A 27,670-nucleotide genomic window follows, 5' to 3' on the forward strand; every position below is an offset into this window, starting at 1 on the left:
CTGGGCTGCTATCTGGAAATGACCCCGTACAAATCCACATCCCAGCTTCACCTGTTTTCCACCTTTGAAGCACAACCAGTGCCCTCCAGCTAGCCCCAGGTAATGGAGCGGAATGCTGCGATGGCACCTGTGGCCGCTGAGCTAACGCCTTAGGGATGATAGCGGAGAACTGGACGTTTATGTGTATCTAAGATGGATCCCAGAACATCACCTGCACGCGTTCCCCGTGTGTTCCTCTTTTGCCATCAGCACCAGAAGAACCCACGACTTGCATCTGCGTCTGTGTGTGCCTCAATGATGTATTGTCTAGCTCTGCTGGTTTCTGAGTTCCAGGCAAATGGCACCCCACCTGATGTAGTCTTCTGGAACCTGCTCTTTTTCTCCAGCTTTCTAAGTGATCCACACTAATGGCATCTCTTTCGTTCCACAGTAAATTTTATTTAGGAAAGCAACATATAGTCATAGGTATCTCAGACAGTGCAGCAAAGTATAAAGACAAATACAAAAGACACTCAGGAAACAACTGGTTGGCTTCTGTCTTCCGGACGCCACGGATCTCACCGTAAAGACCAGGGTTGCTCCAGCACTGGCAAGTTCTGACCCAAGTCTGTGGCCGCCTCTGGCACTTGTGGCCATTTCAGCAGGCATTTTGTGGATGAACATTTGATGACATATTTCATCTCCATTGTTCGTTCATTTGAAAATGCGAGAGGGATTGCGCTGAGGACACAAAAGGGACAGGAAACACAGTCCCTGCCCACAGGGGCTCACACTCTAATGGTGAGGCAGAGAAGTAAACAGTTGGCACAAGACAGTGCGGCAAGTGTTATCAAAGATGCACGCTCTGTAGGGACCACAGGACAGCCACCTGACCCAGCCTGGGGGCAGCTGAGAGGCTTCCTGGAGGAGGTCAGGCCTAAGATAAGGAGACCTGGAGGACGGGGCAGCCTGCCAGCCAGGCAAGGTAAAGACCTCGGTGAGAGTCTAACTCTTTTCTCAACACTGCATTCAAGTCCCTCATGTGACCTTTCCTTCCTCCTATAAAATTCTACATTCCACAGTCGGTCCTATTCACAAGTCCCTTCTTCGTACTGGGGGTGAATGTCCACATGCACACACCTTACACCAGGATGCCGTCTCCTTGCGCACAGAGACTCTCCACTGCACTTACGACTGTGTTGGGCAGAGTGGCCGCTCAAGAGACCCTGGCTGGGAGAGATGGTTTTTGGGTGAACTTCTCCAGCACTTCTCTACCAGGGGGATGGAGCAAGAAGGATGGGTGGGTGGTGGTCATAGTGAAAGGGGTCTGAGATACACAAAAGATACGCAAAGAAACCACACCCACTAGACTGCTGCCTGGACCAGAGCACTTAGAATACTTCCATTTTCACTTATGCAAAGTCAAACCACAGAACTGTTCTCAACGGCACAGTCATTTGAAAGAAAGGAACAAACAAGTATTCACTGCAACCAAAAACTAGACAATAATTGCGCGTTCCCCACTGCCCCCAACACCCTTGGAACCAACAGGCCCTGAAGATGGCTGGCAACTCAGTCAAATGTGATCCGGAAACTGCGCTCCTGCTCCTTGCGACGCCCCTCGCACACCTTGGTCACCTCCTCCACCTTCCTCTGCAGCAGGGCCGAGTTCTGGTCGATCCACTGCAGCGAGTCCATGTGCGCGTTAAGTATCTTGCAGATCTGCTGCAGCGGGTCGCTGGTGTCGGCCGGGCCTCCAGACGTGTTCAGGTGCTCGATGATGTCCTTGAGGTCTTGGGCCATGCGCTTCAGCTGGGCGTCGATGTTCTCCGCCAGCTTGTAGGTTTTCTCACGCTCCTCGTCGGCATGCTGCAGATACACAGTGCCACTCTGCTCCTTGACCGACTCCTCCAGAGGGCTCAGCAGGTCTTCCAGCTCCTTCTGCTGAGACAAGATGAAGTCGAGCTCTTGATCCAGCCTCTTCTGGTCCAGCTTCACTTTCTCCACCTCACGGTGGAGGGTAGTGATCTTCTCCCCATTCTCGATCAGCGTGCGGTCCCAGGCATTGACCTGTGTGGCCTGCTGCAGGAAGTGCCGCTCCTGGTCCTCCAGCTCCAGACTCCACTTGTTGATCAGACTCTCCAGCTGGGCGTAGGTCATCACAGGGCTGGCGGATGCCCCAGTGCTGGCACTGGGCCCAGGTGGCACGGCCACGGCAGCTGGTGCATTGCTGGCGATCCCGGCTGGTGCCAGTGGCTTCAGATTCAAGGCGAAGCCAGTGGTGGTGGTGGTTGCAGTGGTGGTGGCAGTGGTGGTGGTGGCAGTGGCGGTGGCCGTTGTTGTGGAGGCGGTAGAAGCTGCTCCAGGGGCCTTTAAGCTGAAGCCCAGCGTTCCAGCCCCAGGAGTTCCAGCCGTGGTTGAAGGGGTACAAAGGGAAAGCCCAGTGGCGGTGGACGAGGTTGGAGCGGTGGCTAGCGAGGCAAACAGCGTGGGCCCAGCACTGGTGGTGGCAGCAGTGGGTGCAGGAGCGGCTGGCTGCGTGGCTCCCGCTCCGGTGGCTGCAGGAGTGGCGGGAGTGAAGGGCAATCCGGCAAGTGCCGTGGGCTGGGCCGAAGTCCCCATCGAGCCAATATTGAAACCTGAGGTCCCGGTCTGGGACGTGCTTCCCCCTGTGAATGAGAATCCCCCCGGCGTGGTGGACGGGGCAGCAGAGGTGGTGGTGGAGCCGAACACGAAGCCGGTGGGTGCCGTGCTCTGGCTGGAGGTGACGGTGCTCGAGATGGCATTGGTGAGGGTGCTGCTGCCGAGCCCAAAGCCGCCAGCGTGTGCCGTGGCTGGGGTGGCAGCTGCACCGCTCAAGTTTAGCTTTGGCGCGCTGATCCCTAAGGAGAATCCAGTTCCCCCTGTAGCAGGAGTTGTGGTTCCAAAGCTGAATCCTGGCGTCTGTGTTGCTGGAGCTTGGGTCGTGAGCGAGAACAGGCCTGTAGAAGGGGTACTTGCAGCTGGTTGGGAGGGAGTCCCAAAATTAAACCCACCAGTGCCAGATGTAGAGAAAGAAAACCCGGTAGCAGGTGTGGTTGTCGCCGTCTTTGCAGCGCCAAATGTGAACCCGCCTGTGGGGGCCCCAGTGCCTCCAAAATTAAACCCGCTCATGGCTCCAGATTCTGGTGGCGGCAGCTACTCTGGCTCCCAAAGCAAATCCGTCGGTGTCTGCAACCTTGGGAAGATTTTTAAAGCAAAGTAAGTCACATACATGATCAGATGGCAGTTTGGGAAAGGCGATCTCAATGGCAAGATGGGGCAGTCTGGAGGGTGGCGGGACTGGGTAATTACATGTGTGGCCACCATCCCACTCCCTGCTATAACCTCATCAGGCCCTGTTAAAACTAGAAAAGAAAGATCCAGAAGCATAAGCCTGTGCCCTGGGGTCATGTGCTAGGAACCAGATGTGCTTGGGACAGGCACGGCCACATTCGGCACAAGCAGGAGTAGCTGCTGCCCTAGAGAAGCCCAAAGAGCCCCTAGAGAGGAGGTCAGATCCAAGGTACTCTGGAGAGTGGGACTAGACGCACACAAAATAACACCGGCAGGACTCGTTCCCCAGGTTTCCTTGCTGAATGCAAACGCGCGGTGGCAGGTGGTGGACTGATCTGGCTGAGTGCCACCCTGAGTGTCTTTCTGGACCTCAGAGAAAGCGGAGCTGTATGGCAGGGCATGAGGCACCTGAAGGCCCCCGTTTGTGCATACCCCTGACCATTTAGGAGGACGGAGGAATGTGGAGCACCCCCCTGCCCTCCTTCTAACTCAGGGGTGGACACAGGACCCACGTCAGCTAACTTAGAGCTCCCCTGGGATTTCTCTCCAGGGACTCAAGAGGAGGTGGCCTCCTTCACCTACAGGTGTCGGGCACAGAGAATGTGCATGTGGGGCAGCCCCTCATCCTTCCAGCCATCTGCAGCTGAGCTGCACAGAGTGGGGAGGAGGAGGGTGGGGGGAGGGAAAGTGATCATGTGCCCGGAGGAGTCACCCACGCTCACAGGGCCCTGCGCTGGCTCTGGTGAGGGAAGAGAAGGGAGCCAGGGAAGGCCTATGAACACCTGGCTGTAAATAAGTTCTCAGATACCCGGGGGTTGTTGCTGACCTCAAGTTTAACACGAATTCACGGTCGGCTGCCACTGCTCAGTGGGTCCCCAGGTTACAGGATGAGAAATGCCGATTCCAATGTAGACACTAGGGTGAGAGGCAGCTTGGTGTGCCCAGTGCCACGCTATATACATTCTCCTTAGCCACCGGACCCACGGCTAACTTCACAACAGTCCTACAGGGAGGTTGGAACGATGGTTCCCATGCACAGAGAAAGAGAGGCTCAGATGGAAGTAACTTGTCAATTCTTATCCCACAGTGGGCCCTGAACCTGGCCGTGGGCTGCGAACCCCTCTTTATTTCTACTCCAAGTTGGTCCATCTGGTCACAGGACACAAAGCCCTGCTTTGGGGCATGACCACCACACTGTACCCCAGCCTCCATCCAACACCCCGAAGACATTATTTTTCCTTCATCTAAAACAGCTGAGTTAGTTCAGCAGCAAGACAGCTCCCTCTTCTCAGGCACGAAGCTGGTTCTCCAGACACAAAGAAAAGACCTGGGTTTGAACTCTGCTTCTGCTACAAGCCATGGGTCCTGCGGCAAGTTACCCCTGAGCCTCTCTACACCTCAGGTCCCCAACTCTAACGAGAAGGACGATCCCCTCCCACTGTGAAGGATAAACAAGGTCATGACAGAGAAGCCAAGTGCCTGGCCCAGAGAAGGCATCCACACGTCCTGTTTCCTCTTCCCTCTCTCTTCAGGGCCAGAGGAAACCTGCTGTGGCTGCCCCTCCCCAACTTCCACAGCACCCTCTGCCTTCCTGGCAGACCCTGATAGTTCCTTCTCCTCCTCCACACAGACACATGCTTCTAGGGAGATGACCTCAATGCGGTCCGCTCTGCCCCTGGGGCCGCCTGGTTTAAGCCAGCAGATCTCAACTGGCTGCCCATCAGCACCCCCAGGGGTGGGTGTTCAGAACGTACACTGCTACGAGATCATCGGGGGCAGTTTCTTTTGGGGGGGGGGGCGCAGGGCCTTGGCTGTGGCATTTTTATAAAGCTCTTCTGGGGGCTCCTGGAAAAGGTCCCTTCATTCTCACCACAGCAATGTTTGAGCCCCCAGGGCCTCTGGTGCCCACACTGCCCTGTGTCAGACCCCTTCTTGCATGCGAGTGCACACCTCACTCCAGAGCCACATCACGCCAGGTTTGCCGTTACTGGCAGCCCAAAGATCTGAATAGCTACACCTACATGTCTTGGTTCTCAAGAACTCAGCCCGAGAGCTTCTATTAATAAGTTGCAGCTAAATTTTTCCATAAGAGCATTTATAAAAAGCTCTCAGCAACTATTACAAAACTAAAAGAAAAACAAAAGTCTGTGGGGGCTTTTCTGGTTTAATGGTTCACCATTTACTAAATGCCTCATCGGTTTCCGGTACTACACATGCTAGGGATCTACTAACAGTGGTGAACACACTGATTCAGCCTGTGCTACGCGCTTTAGGGCTATTATTGTTCACTTACTCTAAACGCAGGTCTATTTCATAAACCAGGAGAGTGAGGTCCAGAGAGGTTACCTAAGCCATGGCCCTTGCCCTTGAGGTAGCAGAGACAGGGCAAACGTGAACTTCAGTACTGGGGCTCTAGGCAGGGATGGCGGGGGGGGTGGTGGTGGTGAGGGTGTGTGTGTGTGGGTCACATAAGGGAGCATTTTCCTGAGCTGAGTGTGGAAGGATGCAAGGTCAGCCAGGTCGGTCAGGTGGGTGGGAGGAAGGGCCTGGGTGAGGCAGAGAGAAGCTGAGACACAGGTGTGTCTCTGGGGTGCTAAGTGTGGCTGGAGGGAGTGTGTGTTTGTGCATGCAGTAAAGGGTTGACTCAGAGGGCCTGGGTTATCCAAACCCTGCACATTCCAAAGAAAAGACTGGCCCTTCTCTGGTTCCTGTGAGATAACCTCCAAGCCCTGCCAGCTTGACCTCTGCAGGGGCCAGAGACAGAGTAATGACAGTCAGTCACACAGACGCTCCAGCCTATGTGACCGACCCCCAGTAAAAATCCTGGACACCAAAGCTCAGGTGAGCTTCCTTGGAGGGCAATACTCCATGTGTGGTGTCACAAGGTGTTGCTGGGAGAATTAAGTGCTGTCGTATGACTCCACCAGGAGAGACAACTGGAAGCTCACAACTGGTCTCTCCTACACTCTGCCTGGTGCACCTTTTACCTTTGCTGATTGATTCTCCTTTTGCTGTAACCATGATTCTTGCTGAGTTCTGTGAGTCTTTCCAGCTAATCACTGAACCTAAGAGTGATCTCGGGGACTCCCAAGCACAATGTGTGTATAGTGCTGTGTGATGTGATGGGAGCTGCTGGTTGGGAAAGGACAAGTTGATGGCTCAGACTTCGAGTAAGCCATGGAGGAACTTTAGGGGTGGGGAGACTAACATAGCCAGATACATGTGTGGGGAGCAGACTGGAGGGGAAGAAGCTAGAGGCTCAGGTGGCTGGGAGGTGATGGTCTAAGCCGAGAGCCTGAGTGAGGAGCCAGGACTCTGGGGACAGAAAAGAAAGAACCCCAATCTGGGAACTGTGTAAGTCTGTGCAAAAATGAAGTGAAGAGATGGTTCTGCAGGGGCTGTCTCACGTGAACAAAGCCATCCACCAAGACCAGGACTTTGGGAGTTTCTCACAAATGTGTCTGAACAGACACTATTCTGAGCTCTGATACAGGCTTTTCCACCTTCACCAAAGGGGCAAGTTTTCCTACAAGAGCAGCTGACAGTGCTTGGGTCAAGTGCTTAGGGCTGGGGGGCCACAGACTTGGCATCTGTGGCTCACGTGGGCCTGGAGTGAGGAGGGGCAGCCTCGAAGTTACCGAATTACTGACAGAGCTATCTGCCCTCCATCTGTACTTGTTTTTCAAACCACATCCCCATGCCTTCATGGCCCGGGGGAGTCAGAGGTTCTGACCTACAGACTCGTCTTGTCCCCTGGCTTTGAGGACCATGGTTCTCTGCCATCACCTCCAACTTCACTCAGGTCCACTAACCTGACCTCTTTAGTCCTTTGCTACTCCAAATCCCAACTGTGTCTATTTACTTAGCCCTAATCGTGTACAGTGATGACAACAGAGACAAAACAAACTCTCTGTAGTGCAACATTCACGCACACAACAAATACACCTGAGCACCTGCTATGTACGGGTACCGTTCCAGGCCCTGGCACTACGCTGTGATGGAGAGAGTGAGTCCTTGCTCTCATAGAGCTTCTCTTCCAGCAGAGGAGACAGGAAAAAAATGAACTTCAAAAAAAGAATCCTACAGCATGCTAGAATAGGCTAAGCATTATGGAGGAAAAAGTGGGGCAGGGAAAGGGGAACAGGGCGGTGGCATGGGGTAAAGGGGTTGACTGAGTCATACTGAGGAAAGAGCTAGAACAAAGCCCAGGGAAGGGGAGGGGCGCGGCCATGACAACAGGAGGCCAGTGTGGTTAACGGGCAGGGGCCACTGTTCCTGAGCCCAGGGACTCTCCCTCCCTTCCTATCCCAGCCCTTTTCCTATATCTGGAACAGGGGTGTTTGGGAATGAATATGGGGGGACCTCAGCCTTGGACCAAAGGAATGGAAGGCTTAAGAAGGCAATGTGTGTGTGTGGGGGGGTCTGTGTGACAGAATAATGCCTCCATACATGTCCACCCCCTAACCCCAAAACTGTGAATATGAGACCTCACACAGCAAAAGGGACTTTGCAGATGTGATTAAATTAAGGATTTTGAGATGGGGAGATTACCTTGGATGGGCTGCATGGACCCTAAATGTAACCGTGAGGGTTCTTAAGTGGAAGAGGGAGACAGAAGATGTGACCGTGGAAGAACATTCTGAGAGATGCTATGTTGCTGGCTCTGAAGAAAGAGGAAGGGCCCCAAGCCAAGAAATGCAGGGCGTCTTTAGAAGATGGATTCTCCCCCAGAGTTTCCAGAAGGAGGTCCTGTGGACCCATTTCAGACTTCTAACTTTCAGAACTGTAAGAGGATAAATGTGTGCTGTTTTAAGCCACTAAGTTTGTGATCATTTGTTACGACAATAGGAAGCTGATAGAGGAACGGGGGAGAAAGAACAGGATGGACTCAATCTAGATAAATGGATGGGAAACACATCCTGGAGTTGGGGCCAAGGAAGAGGCTGGAGAAGAGAGGCGATGGGACCAAGGCAGGTCTGCCTCTGTGCATCAGGGCCAAGGGGAGAGGGTGCAGCAGTCATGGGCCCCAGAAGCTGGGGAGCTGGTGGGAAAAGAACAGAGAGCTGTGATTCTGAGAATGTGGACATCCCCTTCTGCTGGGGTTACTTAACCAGGGGTGTGGATGTGCGTGAAACCCAGCAACGACAGGCCACCTATGACAGAGGGAGGGACAAGGTGGCCAGGGAGCAGAAGAAGGGCTGGTGATGGTGACAGCGTCAGCCTACAGGGCAGGATTTTCTGCTTTTGTTCACTACTATTAGGCCCAGCACCTAGAGCAGTGCCTGGCATGCAGCAGGCACTCCATAAATAACTGCGAGTGACTGACAATTAAGAACTACCATTTATGGAGCGCCACTTATGTAATGGTACTGGGCCAGGAATACTAGGTAGCAGCACAATGAATCCTTCCTGCATGGGAAACAGGCTCAGAGAGGTGATGTAACTTCTTCAAAGTCACATAGCAAACACTAGTCCCAGGATGGGAATCCAGATCTTTCTAGGGCTAAGTCCTGAAGTTCTGCTTGGAGCAAGGAAGGAGGAGTTGTCAGAATTAAGTTTTAAGGGATGAATGGCGTTCTCTGGGCAGACAAGTCACCAAGACAGCGACATATGCAGGACAGCTTTTGTACAGCTGTACAGCTCTGGCCAGAGCAGCAGGCTGTGGGAAGGTGGGGTTGGGGGCCAGGTCACAGAGGTAGATTGCCAGGCTAGTCCATCCAATGGAGACAAAGCCATAATAACACTGTTTCCCTTCCTGATCCCCGAACTGTGCTTCCTCCTCACACTTCAGAAACCTAAGTGACCCTTCCACACTAGGCTCCTTCACTGGGGTGGAGACAGCTGCTGTCCCCTTCCTTTTTTTTTTTTTCTTAAGGATTTTATTTATTTATTTGACAGAGAGAGACAGCGAGAGAGGGAACACAAGCAAGGGGAGTGTGAGAGGGAGAAGCAGGCTTCCTGCCGAGCAGGGCTCGATCCCAGGACCCTGGGATCATGACCTGAGCCAAAGGCAGACGCTCAATGGCTGAGACACCCCATGTCCTCTTCCTTCATACCAGTTCTACTCCACTTCATTTGGGGCAGCAGTGAGTCCAGCCAAAGGGCTCTCTTTCCCAGGGCTTCTTGATGGGGCTTGGGATTATGACTCCAGCGTTTTCTAGTCCACTGATGAGCCGTCATAGGGACTGCAGACAGTAGGCCTGTAGCTGTCATTAAAAGTCCAGACTGCGTAGGGCGCCTGGGTGGCTCAGTCGTTAAGTGTCTGCCTTCAGCTCAGGGAGTGACCCCAGCGTTTCTGGGATCGAGCTCGGCATCAGGCTCTTCCGCTGGGAGCCTGCTTCTTCCTCTCCCACTCCCCCTGCTTGTGTTCCCTCTCACTGTCTCTCTGTCAAATAAATAAATAAAATCTTAGGAAAAAAAAGAAAAAAAGTCCAGACTGAGGATTTCTGCCTTTGTTCGTCCTTTTCTGTCAGTCACTCGGCAAGGCTCTGCAACCCATTGGCCCGAACCCTGCTTCTTCACTCCTAACCCTGGGATCTTAAGATTCTAAATTCATCCCCCATGCCTGTTTCCTCATATGAAAAACAGGGATTACAGCTCACAGATCTGCACTGGGCGCTTAGCAAACTGCGCCCTTGGAGCCCAGGAAAAGATAACCTCTTATTAATGCAAGTTCCGGGAGCAACTGGGGCAGATGCTCCTGACATTTCAGCCCATGGCCACCTGGTGGCGCTGCCAACAACGCTGAGCCCAGGAAGCAAGGAAGAACTATCTCTGTGGGAGCCATCCCCCTCAAATTAGCAATTTAATGGAGCGCCTGGCTGAATGCATCCGTAGAACATGGGAGTCTTGATCTTGGGGTTGTAAATTCGAGTTGGGTGGAGAGATTACTTAAAAATAGTATCTTTAAAAATAAATAAATCTTTAAAAAAATTAGCAATTTAAGACTTGGGGGGCATGTGACGATGGGCTCAAGAGAGACCGGAAGAGGAGAGAAACAAGGGGAGCAAAGGAGGTGGCAGCAGGAGAGAAAAGGGGGAAAATCAGAGACTGAAGGTACCTTTGCCTTTGGCTCCCATCAGCCCAGCCAGGGAAATCCGATTACCAAGGAGACTCAAACGCCTGCTGGTACTGTGCTAGCGCAGGAACTCCCTGTCCGCTCCGCTGTCCCATGTCCCCGCGATCATCTCTCTCCTGTGGGCTGCCTCTCCAACATGTAAAACAGAGCTCACTGGCCACTCACCCCAAGTCAGCCAACTCTGCTTCTTGAACATCTCTTGAATCAGTTCCTCTCTCTCCCTCGAGTCAAAGAAAAATCCTCTAACCCTCAGGGAACAGGTGAGCTCAGAGAGCCAGCCCTTCAGGAATGGAAATCAACTGATAAGCGGCGAGCAGCTTGGTAACCAGACCACAGCGAAGGCAGAGTCGAGTCTCCGCTGTTCCAGGCTGAAGAGACAGCAGGGCAAAGGCCGAGAGTCAGCAAGCAGGGTGCTGGGGGAGCTCCAGGGCAGTGAGGGGTCGGTGCAGCTAGACTAGGCTGCCGTATGAAGCCATAGGAGGAGTCTATGTGAAAGAATCTCCTTTGTTTTTAAGGACTCCCCCAGGAGGCTGGGGAGGAGCTGGTAGTGTTCTGGGCCACTCCGTCAGGCTCTTACACAACCCCCGTGCCTGGTGGGCATGTCCGACCCTGGTTGCCCAGAACGGAGCCTCCAAGAAAGGCGGGAGGCTTTTGTAAGCCAAACTGGCAGAAGAGAAACCTCAGTGCTCGTGGCAGTGTGAAGGGATGGTGCCCCAAAAGGGAAGGCGGGACTGACACCCACCTGTTTTCAACGGCCCTCTCACCCCCTTAGACCGCCTGGGATTCTGGTCCCAACTTCCTAAGCCTGCTCCTCCCTGAGGACCCGCAAATTCAAGGCCCTTCAACCTCCCAGGTGTAACGAACTTGTGCTAGAGACCTGTGAAGAGAGGACACACAGAAGGCGTGTCTGTCCATCTGTCTGTCTGCTCCTCAGGGGGACGAGCTGTGGAAAGCCTCCGAGCTCGTTTCACTGCTGCCTGTCTTTTCCCCCAGGTGGAGCCCCACGATCAGATTCTTATACACCGCTGCGCGCTAACTGCGGAGGCAGCTTTGTCACACATGCTCCATTTCTCAACCTACCCAGTGATGTGGGGGTGGCTATTTTATTTTTATTTAAAAGATTTATTCATTTACTTTAGAGAGAGAGAGAAGCTGACTCCCTGTTGAGCATGGGGCTCCCCCAGTGGTGGCTGTTTTAAAAATGAAATTTAAATTCTTTTTGTGAACAGATAGTTTGATCACGTGGTTCTACATTCCAAAGGGAATACTGTGGTCTCCATCCTCCCCCGTCCCCACAGTCACCAGCTCTATTCCCTGAAGACAAGTGGTTAGGTTTCCTGCGCCTCTTTCCACATTTTTTTGATGCATTTAAACAAATGCTGTGCGCTCTCTACCCTGCCGTACAGGAAAGGTCACATGCCAGATCCACCCTCCACTTTCACTACCCTAGGAGTCATTTCATGCAGGCTCATTACCCTTACTGGGCAGAGGAGAGCCAGTCCAGCAGAGGCGCCAACATCCTGCCTCGGCTGCTTGCTCCTGTGCGCTGCCCTGAGCTGGTACCCAAATGCTTCTTCATAGGTTCCCAGCCTTCTCTTCCTTTCCTGCCTTCCCCTGAAAACACCAGGTTTACTCCAAGAAGTCACTTCCCAGCTAATTAGCAATTACATTCTCCTTTACTCCAAGGCCTGGAATTACACCCAAAGGAGCTCAGGTGGCAGGAAAAACAAATTTCCATAGGAAAACAAATCAGGTTAAGACCTGTGGAAAAGAAGTCAGGAAACAAAAGAGTCGATTTTAAGGAAGATTCTAAAACGACTCAATATAAAATAATAGGACTGGAAGAGATATGAGGAATATTCTGGTGCTGGGCCCCCTACCTATTTAGCCAAGAACAGTTTTGTTTCTCTTCTACTGGACGATTTTTTTCTCTAACTGCATTTTTAACATTTAAATTTTAACTGCACAATCAATACACGAGTCCTTTCTTTAAAATAATGTCCTGCACATCACCAACAAAGCTAAGATTCTCTTGATCACTACCCTCCACCCTGGTTCCCACACCTGTGAGGTAGTGCTGTTAAAAGCTGCCATGTACCTTTTATCTACGTATTTGTGCATGCATTCACAGCCTGAGGAGACGAAATGATTCTAATTTTTCTTTTCATCAACAATATTGCAACAAGCATGCCTGCTCACACCTTCTTTGGCACAGGTGCGTGTTTCCGGGCAGATTCCCCAGAAGCTGAGTTGCTAGCCATGGATACCTGCATTTCGGTTTTCCTGGGGGTAAACCAAATTGCCTTCCAACCTGCCTCTACCTGTTTTTATTCTAAATGGCAGTTCCTGGAGAGAATCGTTTCCCTACAACCTGCCAGCACCTGAGATTAGGAAGCTCCATCAATCTGATGTACCTACTGCATCTATTAAAAAATGATAAAAGCACTAACCATTCAGCACTCATTATATGCCAGCATGTGTTGGGTAATTCACAAATATCCTCATTCATTCAGTCAGCAAACATCCACTAAGACTTAGAACAGGACAGGCTCTGAGCTGGGCAACAAAGACAATATGATATGGTCACCACCTTCACGAAACTAGTGATAAATATAAAGAAAAAGTTACCATAACGGAAAACAAGTACTCAAACAAAAACCTGTACACAAATATTCAGAGGCATTATTCCCAATAGCCAAAAGGTACCCTCACTGGCAGCCACTCTTTCCCTCCATCATTCCACTCCAGCCCCACTTGTTCTCAACTGCCTAAAGTATTCCTGCCTCGGGGCCTTTGCACCGGCCGGCCCCTCATCCCTGAATGCTCCCCGCAAATGTCCCCATGACTCACTCCTTTACTTTCTTCAGCCTTTGCTAAAATGTCACCTACTCAGGTCTTTCCCCTTCCCTGGCTACCCTTAAGACTTGCACCATCTGAAATAATACGCTGAACTTACGGATTTCACGTACTGTCTGTCTCTCCATTAGAACGTGAGCTACATGAGGGCAGCACTTCTGTCTGTGCTTTCCACTGCGGCATCCCCAGTGATAGTAATAGCTGCTGGCCATCGCAGGCACTCAGCAAATGCTTGTCAGTGGAATAAAGAGATCCAGGGGTTGCTCTGCGCCAGGTGATTTTTGTGTACTGACTTCTTTAGTCCTGACCCCTCCAACTGAGAGGTAGGTACCACCTATATTTCCCTTTTAGGGTTAAGTACCTTTTCCAATGTCGACACAAATGTCAAAGTCAGGATGATTAAGATAAGATCTTCTGCCCTCAACTAATTCCTAATTTACTGAGATTAACAAAAAAAGATAAATGATAGGATGACACTGTGAAAGAGCTCTGGTTAGAACCTACTGGAAGCCTAGGGGACATGGTGATTACCTTCACCTGGGAAATGGGTTAAGGGGAGGGTCAGGGAAACACTCCTAGAGGACGAAGGGATATTTAAGCTTAGTTTTGAAGGATGTGAAGGAGTTAGGGTAGGAAGGAGTTAAGTCAACACCTCATTCTAGGCAAAAGCTCGGAGAGGCAAGGGCTTGCTGCCTTGTGGAATGGTGTTAAATACCTGTGTTAAAACCACAAGATGCCAGGGGCGCCTGAGGGGCTCAGTTGGTTAAGCATCCGACTCTTAATTTCAGCTCAGGTCATGATCTCAGGGTTGTGAGCTGGAGGCCTGCATCATGCTGGGTGTGGAACCTGCTTAAGATTACCTCTCTCCCTCTCCCTCGCAAAACCTTAAAAAACAACAACAACAACAAACAAACCCACACCACGAGATGCCAAAGAGGATACACAAATGACCAATAAACATAGGAAAAGATGTGGGCCATCATCACTGGCCATCTGGGAATGCAAATCACAACCACAATGAGATACCAGGTCACATCCACCAGGATGGTAATAAAGATGGACTAGTGTTGGTGAGGATGTAGAGAAATCAGAACCCTCACTCATGGCTGATGGGAATGGAAAACGGTGCAGCCACTGTGGAAGTCTGGCAATTCCTCAAAAGGTTAAACACTGAATTACCCTATAACCCGGCAATCTCAGTCCTCGGTATCTCCCAAGAGAAATGAAAACATATGTCCATCCCAAACTTGTACATGCATATTTATAACAACCAAAAAATAGAAACAACCCAAATGTCCATCAACTGATGAATAGATAAAATGTGGTAAATCCATAAAATGAAATATTACTTAGCTTTTAAAAGGAATGAAGTATTGCGGTGCCTGGGTGGCTCAGGCAGTTAAGCGTCTGTCTTCGGCTCAGGTCATGATCTCAGGGTCCTGGGATCAAGCCCCATTTAGGGCTCCCTGCTCAATGGGGAGTCTGCTTCTCCCTCTGCTTCTGCCCTTCATTCTGCTCATGCTCTCTCTCTCAAATAAATAAATAAAATCTTAAAAAAAAAATCTCTCCCTCTAAAGAAAAAAAAAATGAAGTATTGATATATGTTACAAAATGGATGAACCTCAAAAGCCAAAGAACCATCTATGACATGATTCCATTCACATGAAATGTCCAGAATAGGAGAGACAAATCTAGAGACAGAAAGTAGGTTAGTGGTTGCCAAGGGTTGAGGGATGGGGCAACAGGGAGTGACTGCTAATGGATATGGGATATGGGGTTTCTTTTGGGAATGATGAAAATGTTCCAAAATTAGATTATGGTGATGGTTGCACAATTCTGTGAATGTACTAAAAACCCGTGAATTGTACGCTTTAATAAATGGGGGTGCATTATACAATATCTCAAAGTAAAGCCAATAAACCAACCAACCAGGCATAGGATACCAGTAAGGGGTTGAGAAGGCAGAAGTGAGGGGCGCCTGGGTGGCACAGCGGTTAAGCGTCTGCCTTCGGCTCAGGGCGTGATCCTGGCGTTACGGGATCGAGCCCCACATCAGGCTCCTCCGCTGTGGGCCTGCTTCTTCCTCTCTCACTCCCCCTGCTTGTGTTCCCTCTCTCGCTGGCTGTCTTTATCTCTGTTGAATAAATAAATAAATAAATCTTTAAAAAAAAAAAAAAAAGAAGGCAGAAGTGAGGTTACAGGGGTGGGCGGGGGCCAGGCTCAATCCTGACTTTACCCTGGGGCAGGGGCTGGGCAGAGGAGTTTCCAAAGATAGGATCATGCTTTCTTCTGGAGACAAGTAAAGCTGGCCTGGGAAGGAGACTAGAGCCAAAATGCTCCAGTCAGCTGCGAGGCCATCAGGGGCTCCCTGAGAAATGCAGCTGGGCATCGGGGTCACATGGAGAGGGACTCTAAGAGCACAGCAGGTGGTATTTTTTTCTATAAAGACAGAATTTTGTAGAATCACGCACACCTCTGCTCCCTCCCCAGCCTCACTCTCTGTAATCAACACCGGGATCTCGGGGGAGAGGCAGTAAAGTCATTGGTGAAGGAGGAAAAGGTGCAGGCTGGGTTGTGGTAGAGACAGTTGCCATGAAGATCGTTTCTCTGGGGACCAAGTGAAAGCCACCAGAAGTGGGGGACAAAGTGGCTTTGACTCTGAGAACCAGAAACCAATCACAGCCCCTACCTGCCACAAGGTATCAATTGCCATGCTAACATCTCTGGATGTTTATTATGTGCTGGGCTGTTTGCAGTACTTTAGCTGCACTGACTCCCAACTTTATGAGGTGGGACCTGTTCATGAACCCATTTTACAGATGAGCAAACTAAAGTCAAGAGAACTTTAGTAACTTACCCAACGTCACACAGGTAGTCAGTACCGACCCAGGCTGTCCAACCCCAGAGCTGAGCTACCTACTCACCAGTCTCTCCAATGTGACTTTTCCACCCCAACCGCCATTATGTGCCACGTCTACTACTCCCTTCCCACTCTTTAAGGACATCTCAGGCATATCCATCACCTTCCAGACTTGGACAGGTTTCACTCTGAATCCAAACCAGTGGCTGTCCACCTTCTCCAGCCTCAGGCGAGACTCATGAAGGCTCGGAGTGAAGAGCCGCATCAGCTGCTCTTTCCTGTCCCCACCTCTGCAATCTGTTCCTGCTCTGGGTGGGGGCAGGCAGAGAAGGGCAAAGGGCTCTTGAATGTAGAGTGGGACTCTGCTGGTGTTGACCCAATGCCCTCTACGGGCAGTCCCCACATGTGCGGGGGGGGGCACCTAGGGAACTATGAGGTTTTCTCGTTATGGTCCCCTGCCTCTGCCTCTCTCTCTTGATCCCCTCAGTTCCCACTACGACTGGCCATCCCAGGAGTGCTGGCAGGGTTCAGGTCCTGCTGCCTTCTTCCGTGCTCAAGCCACCCCATGGGAACTATACATGTGTGGCCCACCGCATGGCAGGGGCTCTCCACTTCTCTTCCCCTATCTGGAAGGATGAGCTGGTTTGCTTTGGGAATGGGAAAGCAGCCCTGGCAGCCAGGTCCTGGCTGAGGATACCACCACCAGGCAGGGCCACTCTGACTGTGGTGGACCAAGACAAAATAAGACCACTCTGGAATCATGTTTCAACACAGACAAAAGCACAAACATTGTCCAAAGTATAAATATGACCCAAATCCCCTTCCTGCCAGAGCTGACAGGTGTTTCTCACATTAACCATAGCATTAGCTCCACTCATCCCTCCTGGCTCTAGATAAGATAAAGATAGCTAGTCCCGACTGGCCTCTGCCTCTCAGCCTCCAATCCAGAGCAAACCCTGCTTCCCTGAACCCTCCCCCAAAGTCACTTTAACCCAGCTCCCGTAAGTCCTCCTTAATACTCGCTTACTGAGATGCCCTGAGGGCCCCAGTGGTGGGTAGCTCCCTAGCTGCAACAGCAAGAAACCCAAGTTGTTCAACGACATGTGCTCCTGGTGGCCTCTGGCTGGAGGCATGGACAGCTGATAAGGAACGGACAGAGCAATAAGACACCAGCCCCTCTTTGGCAGGCACCCAACCCTCAAGGACAATTCCTAAGACCGCCTTCCCTGCTCCCCACAAACACAGCCCTCTTGACTTTACATGGGACTGGATCTGAACAAGGCCCTACTCCTCCTCAAACGTCATCAGTCCAGCAGGGAGGGGTGTGGTCCAAATTCTCAGCAACTCTGGAAAGAGGGGTACTTGGTTCCTTTTGTTCTCTGCTCTGGGCAGAGAGGATTACAAATCTGAGGGTGGGGTGAAATCACTGAACCAAAGGTCAGGGTCTAACCACACTCAGGGTTTGTTAGGATTTCTCCCAATTACTTGCCAATCTTTTAAAACTTGGATCTTATAGAAAATGCTGGATTTTCAACTTCTGTAAAATCGGAAGCTCTGTACCGCCAGGCCGGCATCGCTATCCAGAAAGTTGGGCAACCCTTGAACAACACCTGTACCTTTGGGTGTCCCAGGGCTTTGCTGGCCTCTCCCTAACACAGGCCCTCTGGGTTTACAGAGGTGGCTTACTCGCTGAGCCAGGAACCGTTCTAGGCCTTTTCATGTATTATCTCTGCAGTCCTTATCCACTGCCCTCGGAGGGCTGTTATTGTCCCCACTTTAGCGATGGCCCCTGAAGCACACAGGGGTACAGTACATTATCTTGCTGGAGATCACACAGCAGTAAGTGATGGCATCCTGAGCTCTGGGGCACTATGTGGTCAATTATCTTCAGTTTGCGTCATCCTTTTCCTATGGCTAGTCCCGGTAGGCAAGGGAAGGGGCACCCTAGGGCTGACCCTAGCCTTCATCTCCTAGATGAGAAAACAGGCTCCCAAAGGGAGGTATGGTAGGCTGGATAATGGCTCTCCAAAAAAGTTCACATCCTAGTTCCCAAAACCTGTGAATGTATTTACCCTACATGGTAAAACGGAGTTTGCAGATGTGATTAAATTGAGGATCTTGTGATAAAGACATTTCTCCTGGATGATCTGGGTGAGCCCCAACATAACCATAAGGGCCCTGGTAAGAGGTAGGGCAAGAAGATCAAAGGAGAAAACAGGAGAGGAGACAATGGAAGCAAAGGTCAGACAGATGCAAAAAGGGCCATGAGCCGAGGAGCACAGGCACCTCTGGAAAGGCAAGAAAATGGATTCTCCCCTCCAGCCTCCAGAAGGAACAGCCCTGTGAACCTATTTTAGACTTGCAGTCTTCAAAACTAAAAAGAAATAAATATGTGTTGATTGGAGCCACTAAGTTTATGATGGTATGTTACAGCAGCCATAGGAAACCAATACAGAAGAGGACGAGGAGCCAGAGCTGGTGCAGCAGCACGGGGCCTACCTGGGCTGGAAGAGCTGTGGCTGCCTCTGCCCAGGGCCATACAGCAGGAGCGAGGGAAGGGCTCTGGAGCTACCAGGCCACGTGGCAGATCGATGCTCTACATGACTGGCCCCTACACTGCCCTTTCCCCAACTGGGATGGCCTTGGCCTTCCTGCCCTTGTTTGTTAGGACGTCAGTCTCCAACCCCGCACCCCTCAGCCCCCGCATGACCCAGGTACCTGCCCTAGCACCTCTTCAGAAAGAATCCAGGTCCATCTGATGCAAACTCTGTCCCTTTTCGATCATAACATTGATTGGGAAACCAGTGAAAGGCAGCTGGTGAGGAGGGCCTCCACTAGGGCAGGGGAGATGGGGAGGACCAGGTCAGAATCAATAGAATTTGGCAACTGTGAGCTGCAGCAAACCTGAGGTGAAGGTCTGCATGAAGTGGCCTCCCAGCAGGCTATGCCCTAGGCTGGGGGTCAGGGACCTCATAGATCTGAGAGGAAACAGGCTCTCCCTGGGGCTTGTAGGGCCTTGGAAGCTGTGCAGTATTGTGCAGGCCTGGGCTCTAACTAGCACTATGATTGTGCACAATCCTTTTCACCTCTTGGGACCTCAGTCTTGCCCCCTGCAAGACAAACAGGTTAGCTTCTGCAGTCTGAGGCCCCTTCTCAGCATTGAATCTCAGATACTCAGGGTCCCGCACAGGTGGCTGCTCTCCTGTCTCCTCCCTTGCTGTGCTGGGACCTTCTCCCAATTCAGGGCTCTAGGGCTTTGCTAACCAGGAACTGTTGCCAGGTGAGCCAGGGCCCCCAGAGAACCCCCCCACTCCCCCTCCCCATCAAAGAGCCAGGGTGATGCAACCTGCCTGCAATAACCACCTCACTCCCTAAGCCTGGCTCCTCCGCACTGAAAAAGAGTCCCCAGAAGCCCCACCCATGCTCCCAGCCCCAGCTCAGGAGTTGAAGGGACTGGGGCACCTGGACCCTGGAGGACTCTGCAAGCTGAGGGAAGCAGCGACATTTGAGTCCTGGAAGTGCCATGGGTCTGGGTCAAAAGTAGGCACAGGAGAAGGCTGAGGGTGCCAAGACCTGGGCTCAAAGGTAGTGACTGATGACCCACCACCTACAAATTAGAATACACCGGGAAGGGCTAGGGAGCTAAGTGTGCAAACTGGCACCCACTCAGTAGGAATCAGTCAAGCTGCTTGGGTGGGACAGCTGGCACCAGGGCTGAACAGGGTGAGATCCAACAGCTGGAGAGAAAAAGGTGTAAGGGGCTGGGACAGGACAACCAGGGTCCCTGCCCTAACGTGTCCGCAGTCGGCATAGGTGGCATGCAGCTGGCAACATGATTCCCACACTAAGCAAGTTCATTTCCAGTTACTAAAAAATATCCTACCTGGCCACCCTCTCAAAAACCCATAATCCCAGTCTATGAGACAAAACCAAATTGAGGGATACTACATAGAATAACCAACCAGCACTCTTCAAAACTGCCAAGGTCATGAAAACCTAGCCAAGTCTGAGAAACTGCTGCAGAGACCAGAGGCAGCTAAGGAGACACGATGACTAAATGTGATATGGCATCCTGGAACAAAAAAAAACAGCATTAAGAACTAGTGAAATCAGAATAAAGCATGCACTTTAAAAGCCCATACCAATGTGGGTTCTTCAGTTGTGACAAATGCACCACAGTAACGTAAGAGGTCAACAACGGGGAAAAACAGATGAGGAGTATACAGAAACTCTCTGTACTATCTTTGTAACTTTTCTGTAAATATAAAATTATCCTAAAATAAAAACTTAATTAAAAGAAATACCTTGTTCACGTGTACATACTAAAAGATCTTTTCAGAAGACTCAAGATCTTGGGGTGGGGGGGACACGGGATGGACAAGACTTACTGTCAGCAGTCTATCTGAGTCCACCCTAATCCTACCTGCTATGGCTCAAATATCTATACTGAGAAGTGGAAGGAGGTCAGTCCTTAAGTCTCATTTAAAAGGCTGGAAGATCTTTTAAAGCACTTACTACCTAGCAGCGCAGATAAAACACATCCATCTCAACAATAATAACCGCCCCCCGCCCCCGCCATGTAACACCTACTGTTTGCCAGGCACTAATCGGAGGGCTTGACCTGAATTAAGTTAAGGAATCCTCATAACAGTACTTAGAAGTAGTCAGTATTTCTTTTTTAAGTAAACTCTACTTCTTACAACCCCAAGATCAAGAGTCACATGCTTTACCAACTGAGCCAGCTAGGTGTCCCAGAAGTAAGCACTGTTAACCGCCACGTATATTGCTACATTTCTATTAACTCAACTCCACACTTTATTCTGGTACTATTAGTGGAAACCAAGGCACAGGGAAGAGAAATTGCCAGTAAGCTAGTAAGTGGGGTAGAGTCAAGTCTGAACCCAACAACCTGGTGCCAGAATCTGCACGTAACTGCTACTCTATGCTGCCTAGGTAATAACCTAGCCCCTATAGGTCAAGTCCTCAAATACTGGCAGAGTGGACAGTAAGTACTCTACTTGAAAGTAGCCAGATCCCGGGGCGCCTGGGTAGCGCAGTCGTTAAAGCGTCTGCCTTCGGCTCAGGGCGTGATCCCGGCGTACCGGGATCGAGTCCCACATTGGGCTCCTCCGCTATGAGCCTGCTTCTTCCTCTCCCACTCCCCCTGCTGTGTTCCCTCTCTCACTGGCTGTCTCTCTGTCACATAAATAAAAAAAAAAAAAAAAAAAAAAATCTTAAAAAAAAAAAAAGAAAGTAGCCAGATCCCAAGAAGGTCTTCCTGCATGCAACAGAAGCCTGCATATCTTCATTCCCAGATAACTCTCAAGATAAGGGTTCTCCCGCCTTCACTGTATCTCATAACCACCACATTTGATGTTAAGTTGAACTCCAGGTGTTCTCCTGTGGACAGATGCAAGGTGGGAACTGGAGGGGTTTCTGAAGCAAAGACCCACACCTACTTGGGTTACTGGAGGGCCCAGTGCACAGGGAGGGAATGGCCAGGAAGCTCCCCCTCTTTTAGTAAAGGGCAGTGCAGATCTATCTCCCTATTTGGGGCAGGGTTGGTAAACTGATCCAGTGGGGGGCAGCTGAAGCAGAGGACCTTCTGGAAGGAATTCTGGATGAGTTCTGGATAATGGCTGATGGGAGGCAGGCAGAGGATGGAGAAAAGATAGGGTGATAATGCCTATTTCCCTGCAACTGCGCACCGCGAATGCGGCTGAGCGTCCATCATCCGAACAGGGAAGGGTGAGTGGGGATGGGTGCAAATTACTGATAACTTGAAGGAGTGAAGAAGACACAAGAATGACCTACTAGTAGGTGTTGGATAGTCCAACGTCTGCGGCTCTTGCGAGGGCAGGAGGAAGGGGTGAGTATGGACCCCCAGAAAGGGGTGGGGTTATTAAAAACCAAATACGTCGAACAGGCACCTAAGAGCCCGGCTCTGGGTTTCACAGGCATCGAATTATTTAATTTTCACAGAGTTGATTATTTTCCTCATTTTATAGGTAGTTCCCCATCTACGAGACTACAGAACTTATTTGCCACCGTCGCAGGTCTGAGATTTGAACGGAGCGCGCGGTGTCACTGTGACTCAGACCAGAGTCTAACCCACAAAAAGGGTTCTCAGCGTGGGGCGGCAGTTGGGGGATGGAGAGACCAGCATGTGGCTGGCCGGAAATTCGGGAAGCAGGGCAAAAGAAACGAAAAGTGAACTGGTGCAGATCTCAGAGAAGAAGAGGCACTGGATTACTAGAATCAGGGGGTGGGGGGACTGGACCTCAGTTAGAGAGACAGAGAACAGGACCCTAGAGTCAGAGGGAGCAAAGGGCCACCCACCCCGGATCAGGAGGAGGGGGCCGGAACCCCTGGAGTAGGAAGGAAGACGGGGCTGGATCCCCACATCAGAGAGGAAAAGGCCGAACTCTCTGGGTCGGGAGGAGGAGGGGACTGGATCCCAGGATCCCCGAGAGGAAGGGGCCAGGACCGCCTCCCGGTTGGGGCCTCGCGGGGCGGGGCGCGGAAGGATCCAGGCGGGCCGTGCTGCGCCACCCCCGGTATATCTGTCCCCAGTCCCCGGAGCAGCCTCATTCCCCGTCCTCAGATCACAATCTCTCCTCAGGTTACCGAAACGCCATCTCCGCCCGCACAGCCCTGGCTATGGCTCTGTAGCCGCGACCCCTCCGTGTCCCGGCCCGTTTCCGCGCTCACCGCGCTTGCGCTCTTCTCTATCGCCTTCTTTCCTTCAGCCGAGGCCGCCGCCGCCTCTCCTTTCCGCAGCCATGGAGTAAGTAACCGCTCGCCCCTCCCTCTCCAACCGCCTTTCCCGCCCTTTCGAAGCTCGCGGCCTTCACGACCAGTCTGGGGGCGGGGGAGACGAGAGTGAGGAATCACGGTCGCGCAGGCGCAGAAGAGGAAAGACGCGTCGTTGGCACGTGGTCGAGCATGCGCATTCGGCCCGATGGGGGGAGGGGTGCGTTCTCCCAGAGAATGTTGGCGTTTAAAGATGATCTGCGTGCAGATGCGCCTGCGCACTAGCCCCAAGCGGGGGGGGGCGGGGGGGGGAAACGAGTCTGTCCGCGAGCCGTTGCTCACGTGCACAACTCCACCAGAGCCCGAATTTCTCTGTGAAGGGCGGACAGTAAGCAGCCGCACATGCGCACTGACCCCCCCAACCCCTGCAGGCGTGAGAGAGCAGTTGGATCGGTACCGGAGCATGCGCTTTGGCCCTGGGCGAGAGAGCCGCGTGTGTAAGAGTCGGGTTGTGGACCGGTTCTCCGCCGGTCCCTTCCACTCTCCCGGCTCCACGTTGCGCAGGCGCTCGGCACAATTTACGTTTCATTCAGGCACCTGCTGGGGCGAGCGGGGGGTGGGGCTGACTTAGATTGACAGGGCGGAAGGCGAGGCTTAGAGGCCACCGGTTAAGAAAGGGGTGGAACTAGGATCACAGCGGCCGCGAAGGGTGGGGCTTGGGGAGGGTGGGGCCCATTGTGAGGAGGGGCGTGACCAAGCAAATTTAGCCGAGGGGTGGGATTTCGATTGGAGAAAAGGCGGGGCCTCTGGAGAATCATCGGGGAGGGGTGGGGTTAGGGTTAACGGTGGGGGCGAGACTTGGGCGGGGCTGGGGCGGTCATCGTAAATGCCAAAGGAAACCGTGGGACAGGGTAGATAGGCCAAGTTAATGGAGAGGCAGGGCTGGGTGAATCCCCGGGAAACTGATTTGAGCTGGCCTTTTGGGATGGAAGTGGAGCTTAAAGGAAGTGCTTTAGAGGAAGGGGAGTGGCTGGAAGAAAAATCTCCTGGGATTGGGTTTTGTGTTTTTTTTTTTTTTTACGAAGTGGACTGTTGTGGGGCGGGTGGGAGGGGCTTAGGGAAATTCCCCTGGGAGACCATTAGGTTTCTGTATTGGAAGGAGTGGGGCTTGGGAATTCTAAGGAAAAGTAACTGGAACCTAAAGAGAATTCCCTTGGGAGTGGGTGGGGCTCAGAGATTTTGGGGAAAAAAGCATCGATTAGAATTCCGATAGGGCAAGGTGCAGTCTCCAGCCTAGTTGGAAGGGGAAGGGAGGACCCTGGGGACGTGGTGGTGTGGCTTGGTTTCTCTTGCGACTTTGGCGGTGGATGAGGATGGCCTCTGACACCACCTACTTTTGTCTCACTTGTAGGTCTTCCACTTTCGCCTTCGTGCCTGTCTTTGCCCAGCTGAGCAACCTCCAGAGCCTCCTTCCAGCTGTTGGTTCAGCCTTCTTCATTGCCACCCGTGCCCAGAGCCTGTGCTGCAGCCATGTCACTCCTGGCGACCCTGGGGCTGGAGCTGGACAGGGCCCTGCTCCCAGCTAGCGGGCTGGGCTGGCTCGTAGACTATGGGAAACTCCCCCTGGCCCCTGCCCCCCTGGGCCCCTATGAAATCCTTGGGGGAGCCCTGGAGGGCGGGCTCCCAGGGGGAGGAGAGCCCCTGGCAGGTAAGGGCAGGTGGGGGAATGGAGGTGGGGTGAGCTGGGGCATGGGGGCAGGGGAGAAGAATTCATTGATTCATTCAATAAATATTTATTGAGTACTGCAATGCACCAGTGGCTGCTTTAGGTGCTGGGGGATACAGCTGAGACAAGCTGACCTAATCCCTGTCCTCCTGGAACTCTCTTAACTGGGGAGGCAGACAAAAGGCAAATTAGTTGATGATGGGTTGGGATAAGTGGGAAACATTTAGTACCTGAGCTGAAAAATGAAAACAGAGTCCTAGTTTAGAGAGGGTAGCCAGGAAACACACAGGTATTTTGGCTGAGACCTAAAGGCTGGCAAGGAATAAGCCCTGAAAAGACCCAAGGGAAGAGCTTTTCAGGTAGAGGAAACAGCATCCCCAGAGGCCTTGGGGCAGAAGTTATTTTATTCATTAGTGTATCCCAAATGCTTGGCACATAGTGGGTTCTCAGTAATTAATGAATAAAGATGAAACAGACTGTATTGTTTGCCTTTTAAGAAGAGTAAATCAAACTACAGATGTAGGGTAATCAGAGCAGACGTTGGAATGGTTGAAGAAATGTCTGGTTGACTTCTATTGTTGGGGTCATTGCTTAGTTGACTGGTTCATTGGTTGGTTGGTTAATGGGTTGACTTGGTGGGTTGACTGATTCATTCAATGAGTTGATTGGCCAACTGGTGGTTAAGTTGGTTGGCTGGGTAGTTGATTGGTGGGTTAACTGGTTGGTTAGATGTTTGATTTGTTGGCTGATTCGTTGAGTGGTCTGATGATTCATTGATCAGTTGATCAATTGGCTGCTTGGTGGTTTCACTCAATGAATGGCATGAATGAGCACCAGGTTGAGTGGAAGACCAGGAACTCGACATTTATGTCCCTCCTCCAATCCTCCAGGTGACGGCTTCTCTGACTGGATGACTGAGCGGGTGGACTTTACAGCCCTCCTGCCCCTGGAACCCCCTTTGCCCTCAGGTGCCCTTCCTCCACCTTCCCCACCCCCACCTGACCTGGAAGCCATGGCTTCTCTCCTCAAGAAGGAGCTGGAACAGATGGAAGACTTCTTCCTCGATGCTCCACTCCTCCCACCATCCTCCCCACCACCGCAGCCACCACCATCAGCACCCTCCCTCCCCCTCCCCGCCTTTGACATCCCCCAGCCCCCTGCCTTGGATACCCTTGACTTGCTGGCCATTTACTGCCGCAGCGAGGCCGGGCAGGGAGACTCGGGGTTGGCGCCTCTCCCCCCACCACAGCAGCCCCCTCCTCCTCCACCTCCGCCCTCTCGCCCAGCCCCGTACCCCAATCCTGCCACCACCCGAGGGGACCGCAAGCAAAAGAAGAGAGACCAGAACAAGTCAGCGGCTCTGAGGTACCGCCAGAGGAAGCGGGCAGAGGGCGAGGCCCTGGAGGGCGAGTGCCAGGGGCTGGAGGCACGCAACCGGGAGTTGAGGGAGAGGGCTGAGTCGGTGGAGCGTGAGATCCAATATGTCAAGGATTTGCTCATCGAGGTGTATAAGGCTCGAAGCCAGAGGACCCGGAACAGCTAGGGGGGCAGGGGCTTTGGGCTATAGAGGGCACTGGTGTTCAGCTCCAGCTCACTTCTGTTTCTGGGGCTGAGGTAGGAGGGTCCTTCCATCATCCGCTCCCTGTCTGTCCCTCCCTCCCTCTTCCCCTCTCCTTTGATCTTTGTCTCCTCTCCTGTCCATTTCTGAATCTGCTCCCCTTCCCCCTCCCCAGAATCATGGAGTGTTTGGCCTTAGTCAGCATCTACACTCAAGTAACAGCTGAGGGTCTGGGGCCCGCAGGGAATTGGGGAAGCAGGGGAGAGCTTGCAAACCTGGCGTCTCAGGGAAGTGAGGCCAGGAAGCTGTACAGAATGAATGTGCAACTGAGGATGGGAGAGCTGCTGGGGACGTGAGGCGGGGAGGGTTTCAGGAATGGCACCTTACTAACAACATAAGCAAAAAGCAAGCCAAGTGACTTTGGGGAAGTGTATTTGGGCAGGAAGCCAAAAGGCGGCCAATTTCACAGAGCAGGTGAATATGCAGGTAGACGGGGAGGTGGGCAGGGTGGGGGATGACCATAACTGGTGACTGGTGGTTAGCTCTGGGAGGAAATCAGTGTTTGTGAAGGTGTTGGGGGAGGGGCTGCATCTCGGTGAGGGAGGGCAGGGACTGATCCTTTTGGTGATTTGTGAGCGGAAATAAAATCAATTTCCTCTGGTCTGTGTGTCTTTGTCTTTGAGAGAAGTGGGGGGAGGGCAGTCTCGGGCCAAAGACGATACTAACAGTAGACAGAACAGGTAATACTTGGAGTTAAGCACGCACTCCAGGCACATGGCCAAGGCCAGATGGGATGACTGAAATGGTAAAGACACAAGACCCGCTTTCAGATCTAGACCATTTTTTAAAGATAAAAAAAAAATATTTTTTTTTTTAAGATTTTATTTATTTATTTGACAGAGATAGAGACAGCGAGAGAGGGAACACAAGCAGGGGGAGTGGGAGAGGAAGAAGCAGGCTCATAGCGGAAGAGCCTGATGTGGGGCTCGATCCCGTAACGCCGGGATCACGCCCTGAGCCGAAGGCAGACGCTTTAACCACTGTGCCACCCTGGCGCTCCCCCCCAAAAAAGGATTTTATTTTAGGGGCGCCTGGATAGCTCAGTTGGGCACCTGCCTGTGGCTCAGGTCATGATCCCGGAGTCCAGGGATTGAGACCTGCGTCAGGCTCCTGCCTCGTCCTGCCCCTCACCCCGCTCTCATGTGCTCAAAATTGACTTCATTTATTGGAGAGAGCATGCGCACAAGCAGGGTGGGTGGAAGGGAGGGAGAGGAATAAGCAGACCCCATGCTGAGCATGGAGCCCAATGTGGGGCACAACCCTGGGATCATGACCTAAGCTGGAACCAAGAGTTGGTTGCTCAACTGACTGAGCCCCCCCCCCAGGTGCCCCAGATCCAGACCATTAATTACAAAGAGTAGTCAAAGGCGACCACTCCTTGTGGTTCTTGTCACACACACCGAATAGGGCCCAGACACTGTAAGAATCCTGGGGTACCCCTGCCAAGGAGCCAGCTGTTTAATGAAAGCCCCCCCGGGGGAAGTT

General features: G+C 52.1%; 3 protein-coding genes across 6 annotated transcripts in view; 1 reads left to right on the forward strand and 2 right to left on the reverse strand.

The window, feature by feature from the left end:
• The window catches only part of IL4I1 (interleukin 4 induced 1), a 34,954-nt gene extending 12,032 nt beyond the window's left edge, over positions 1 to 22,922 (reverse strand). For 2 of the 3 annotated variants that reach the window (XM_045772096.2, XM_045772093.2), the window contains exon 1: positions 22,800 to 22,922. The gene's annotated coding sequence lies outside the window, so the exon portion shown is untranslated. The remainder of the gene's footprint in view (positions 1 to 22,799) is intronic. The other variant, XM_087870994.1, reaches the window with a different exon arrangement.
• On the reverse strand, positions 418 to 22,938 carry NUP62 (nucleoporin 62). Its single transcript, XM_045772097.2, has 2 exons — positions 22,800 to 22,938; positions 418 to 3,196 (listed from the first exon to the last, which is right to left on the reverse strand). Exon 2 carries the CDS (start codon positions 3,130 to 3,132, stop codon positions 1,552 to 1,554), a length of 1,581 nt encoding a protein of 526 aa, XP_045628053.2. The 5' UTR covers positions 3,133 to 3,196; positions 22,800 to 22,938; the 3' UTR covers positions 418 to 1,551.
• On the forward strand, positions 22,739 to 26,785 carry ATF5 (activating transcription factor 5). 2 transcript variants are annotated; one of them, XM_045772098.2, is made up of 3 exons: positions 22,739 to 22,875; positions 24,253 to 24,549; positions 25,458 to 26,785. In XM_045772098.2, exons 2-3 carry the CDS (start codon positions 24,372 to 24,374, stop codon positions 26,108 to 26,110), a joined length of 831 nt encoding a protein of 276 aa, XP_045628054.2. In that variant the 5' UTR covers positions 22,739 to 22,875; positions 24,253 to 24,371; the 3' UTR covers positions 26,111 to 26,785. The 2 variants fall into 2 exon arrangements, with proteins under 2 accessions (XP_045628054.2, XP_087727121.1); XM_087870995.1 differs by lacking the exon at positions 22,739 to 22,875 and adding an exon at positions 23,167 to 23,229.
• Positions 26,786 to 27,670: the final 885 nt, after the last annotated feature.

This window comes from Ursus americanus, chromosome 21 (genome assembly GCF_024610735.1).
Source record: "Ursus americanus isolate L20-20 chromosome 21, mUrsAme1.1.p, whole genome shotgun sequence".
Lineage (NCBI taxonomy): Eukaryota > Metazoa > Chordata > Mammalia > Carnivora > Ursidae > Ursus > Ursus americanus.

Coding starts and splice junctions, on each gene's coding strand:
- ATF5 (XM_045772098.2), top strand. CDS start 24,372: ATGTCACTCCTGGCGACCCTGGGGCTGGAGCTGGACAGGGCCCTGCTC. Junction 24,550..25,457: donor GGGAGGAGAGCCCCTGGCAG/GTAAGGGCAGGT, acceptor CCAATCCTCCAG/GTGACGGCTTCTCTGACTGG.
- NUP62 (XM_045772097.2), bottom strand. CDS start 3,132: ATGAGCGGGTTTAATTTTGGAGGCACTGGGGCCCCCACAGGCGGGTTC.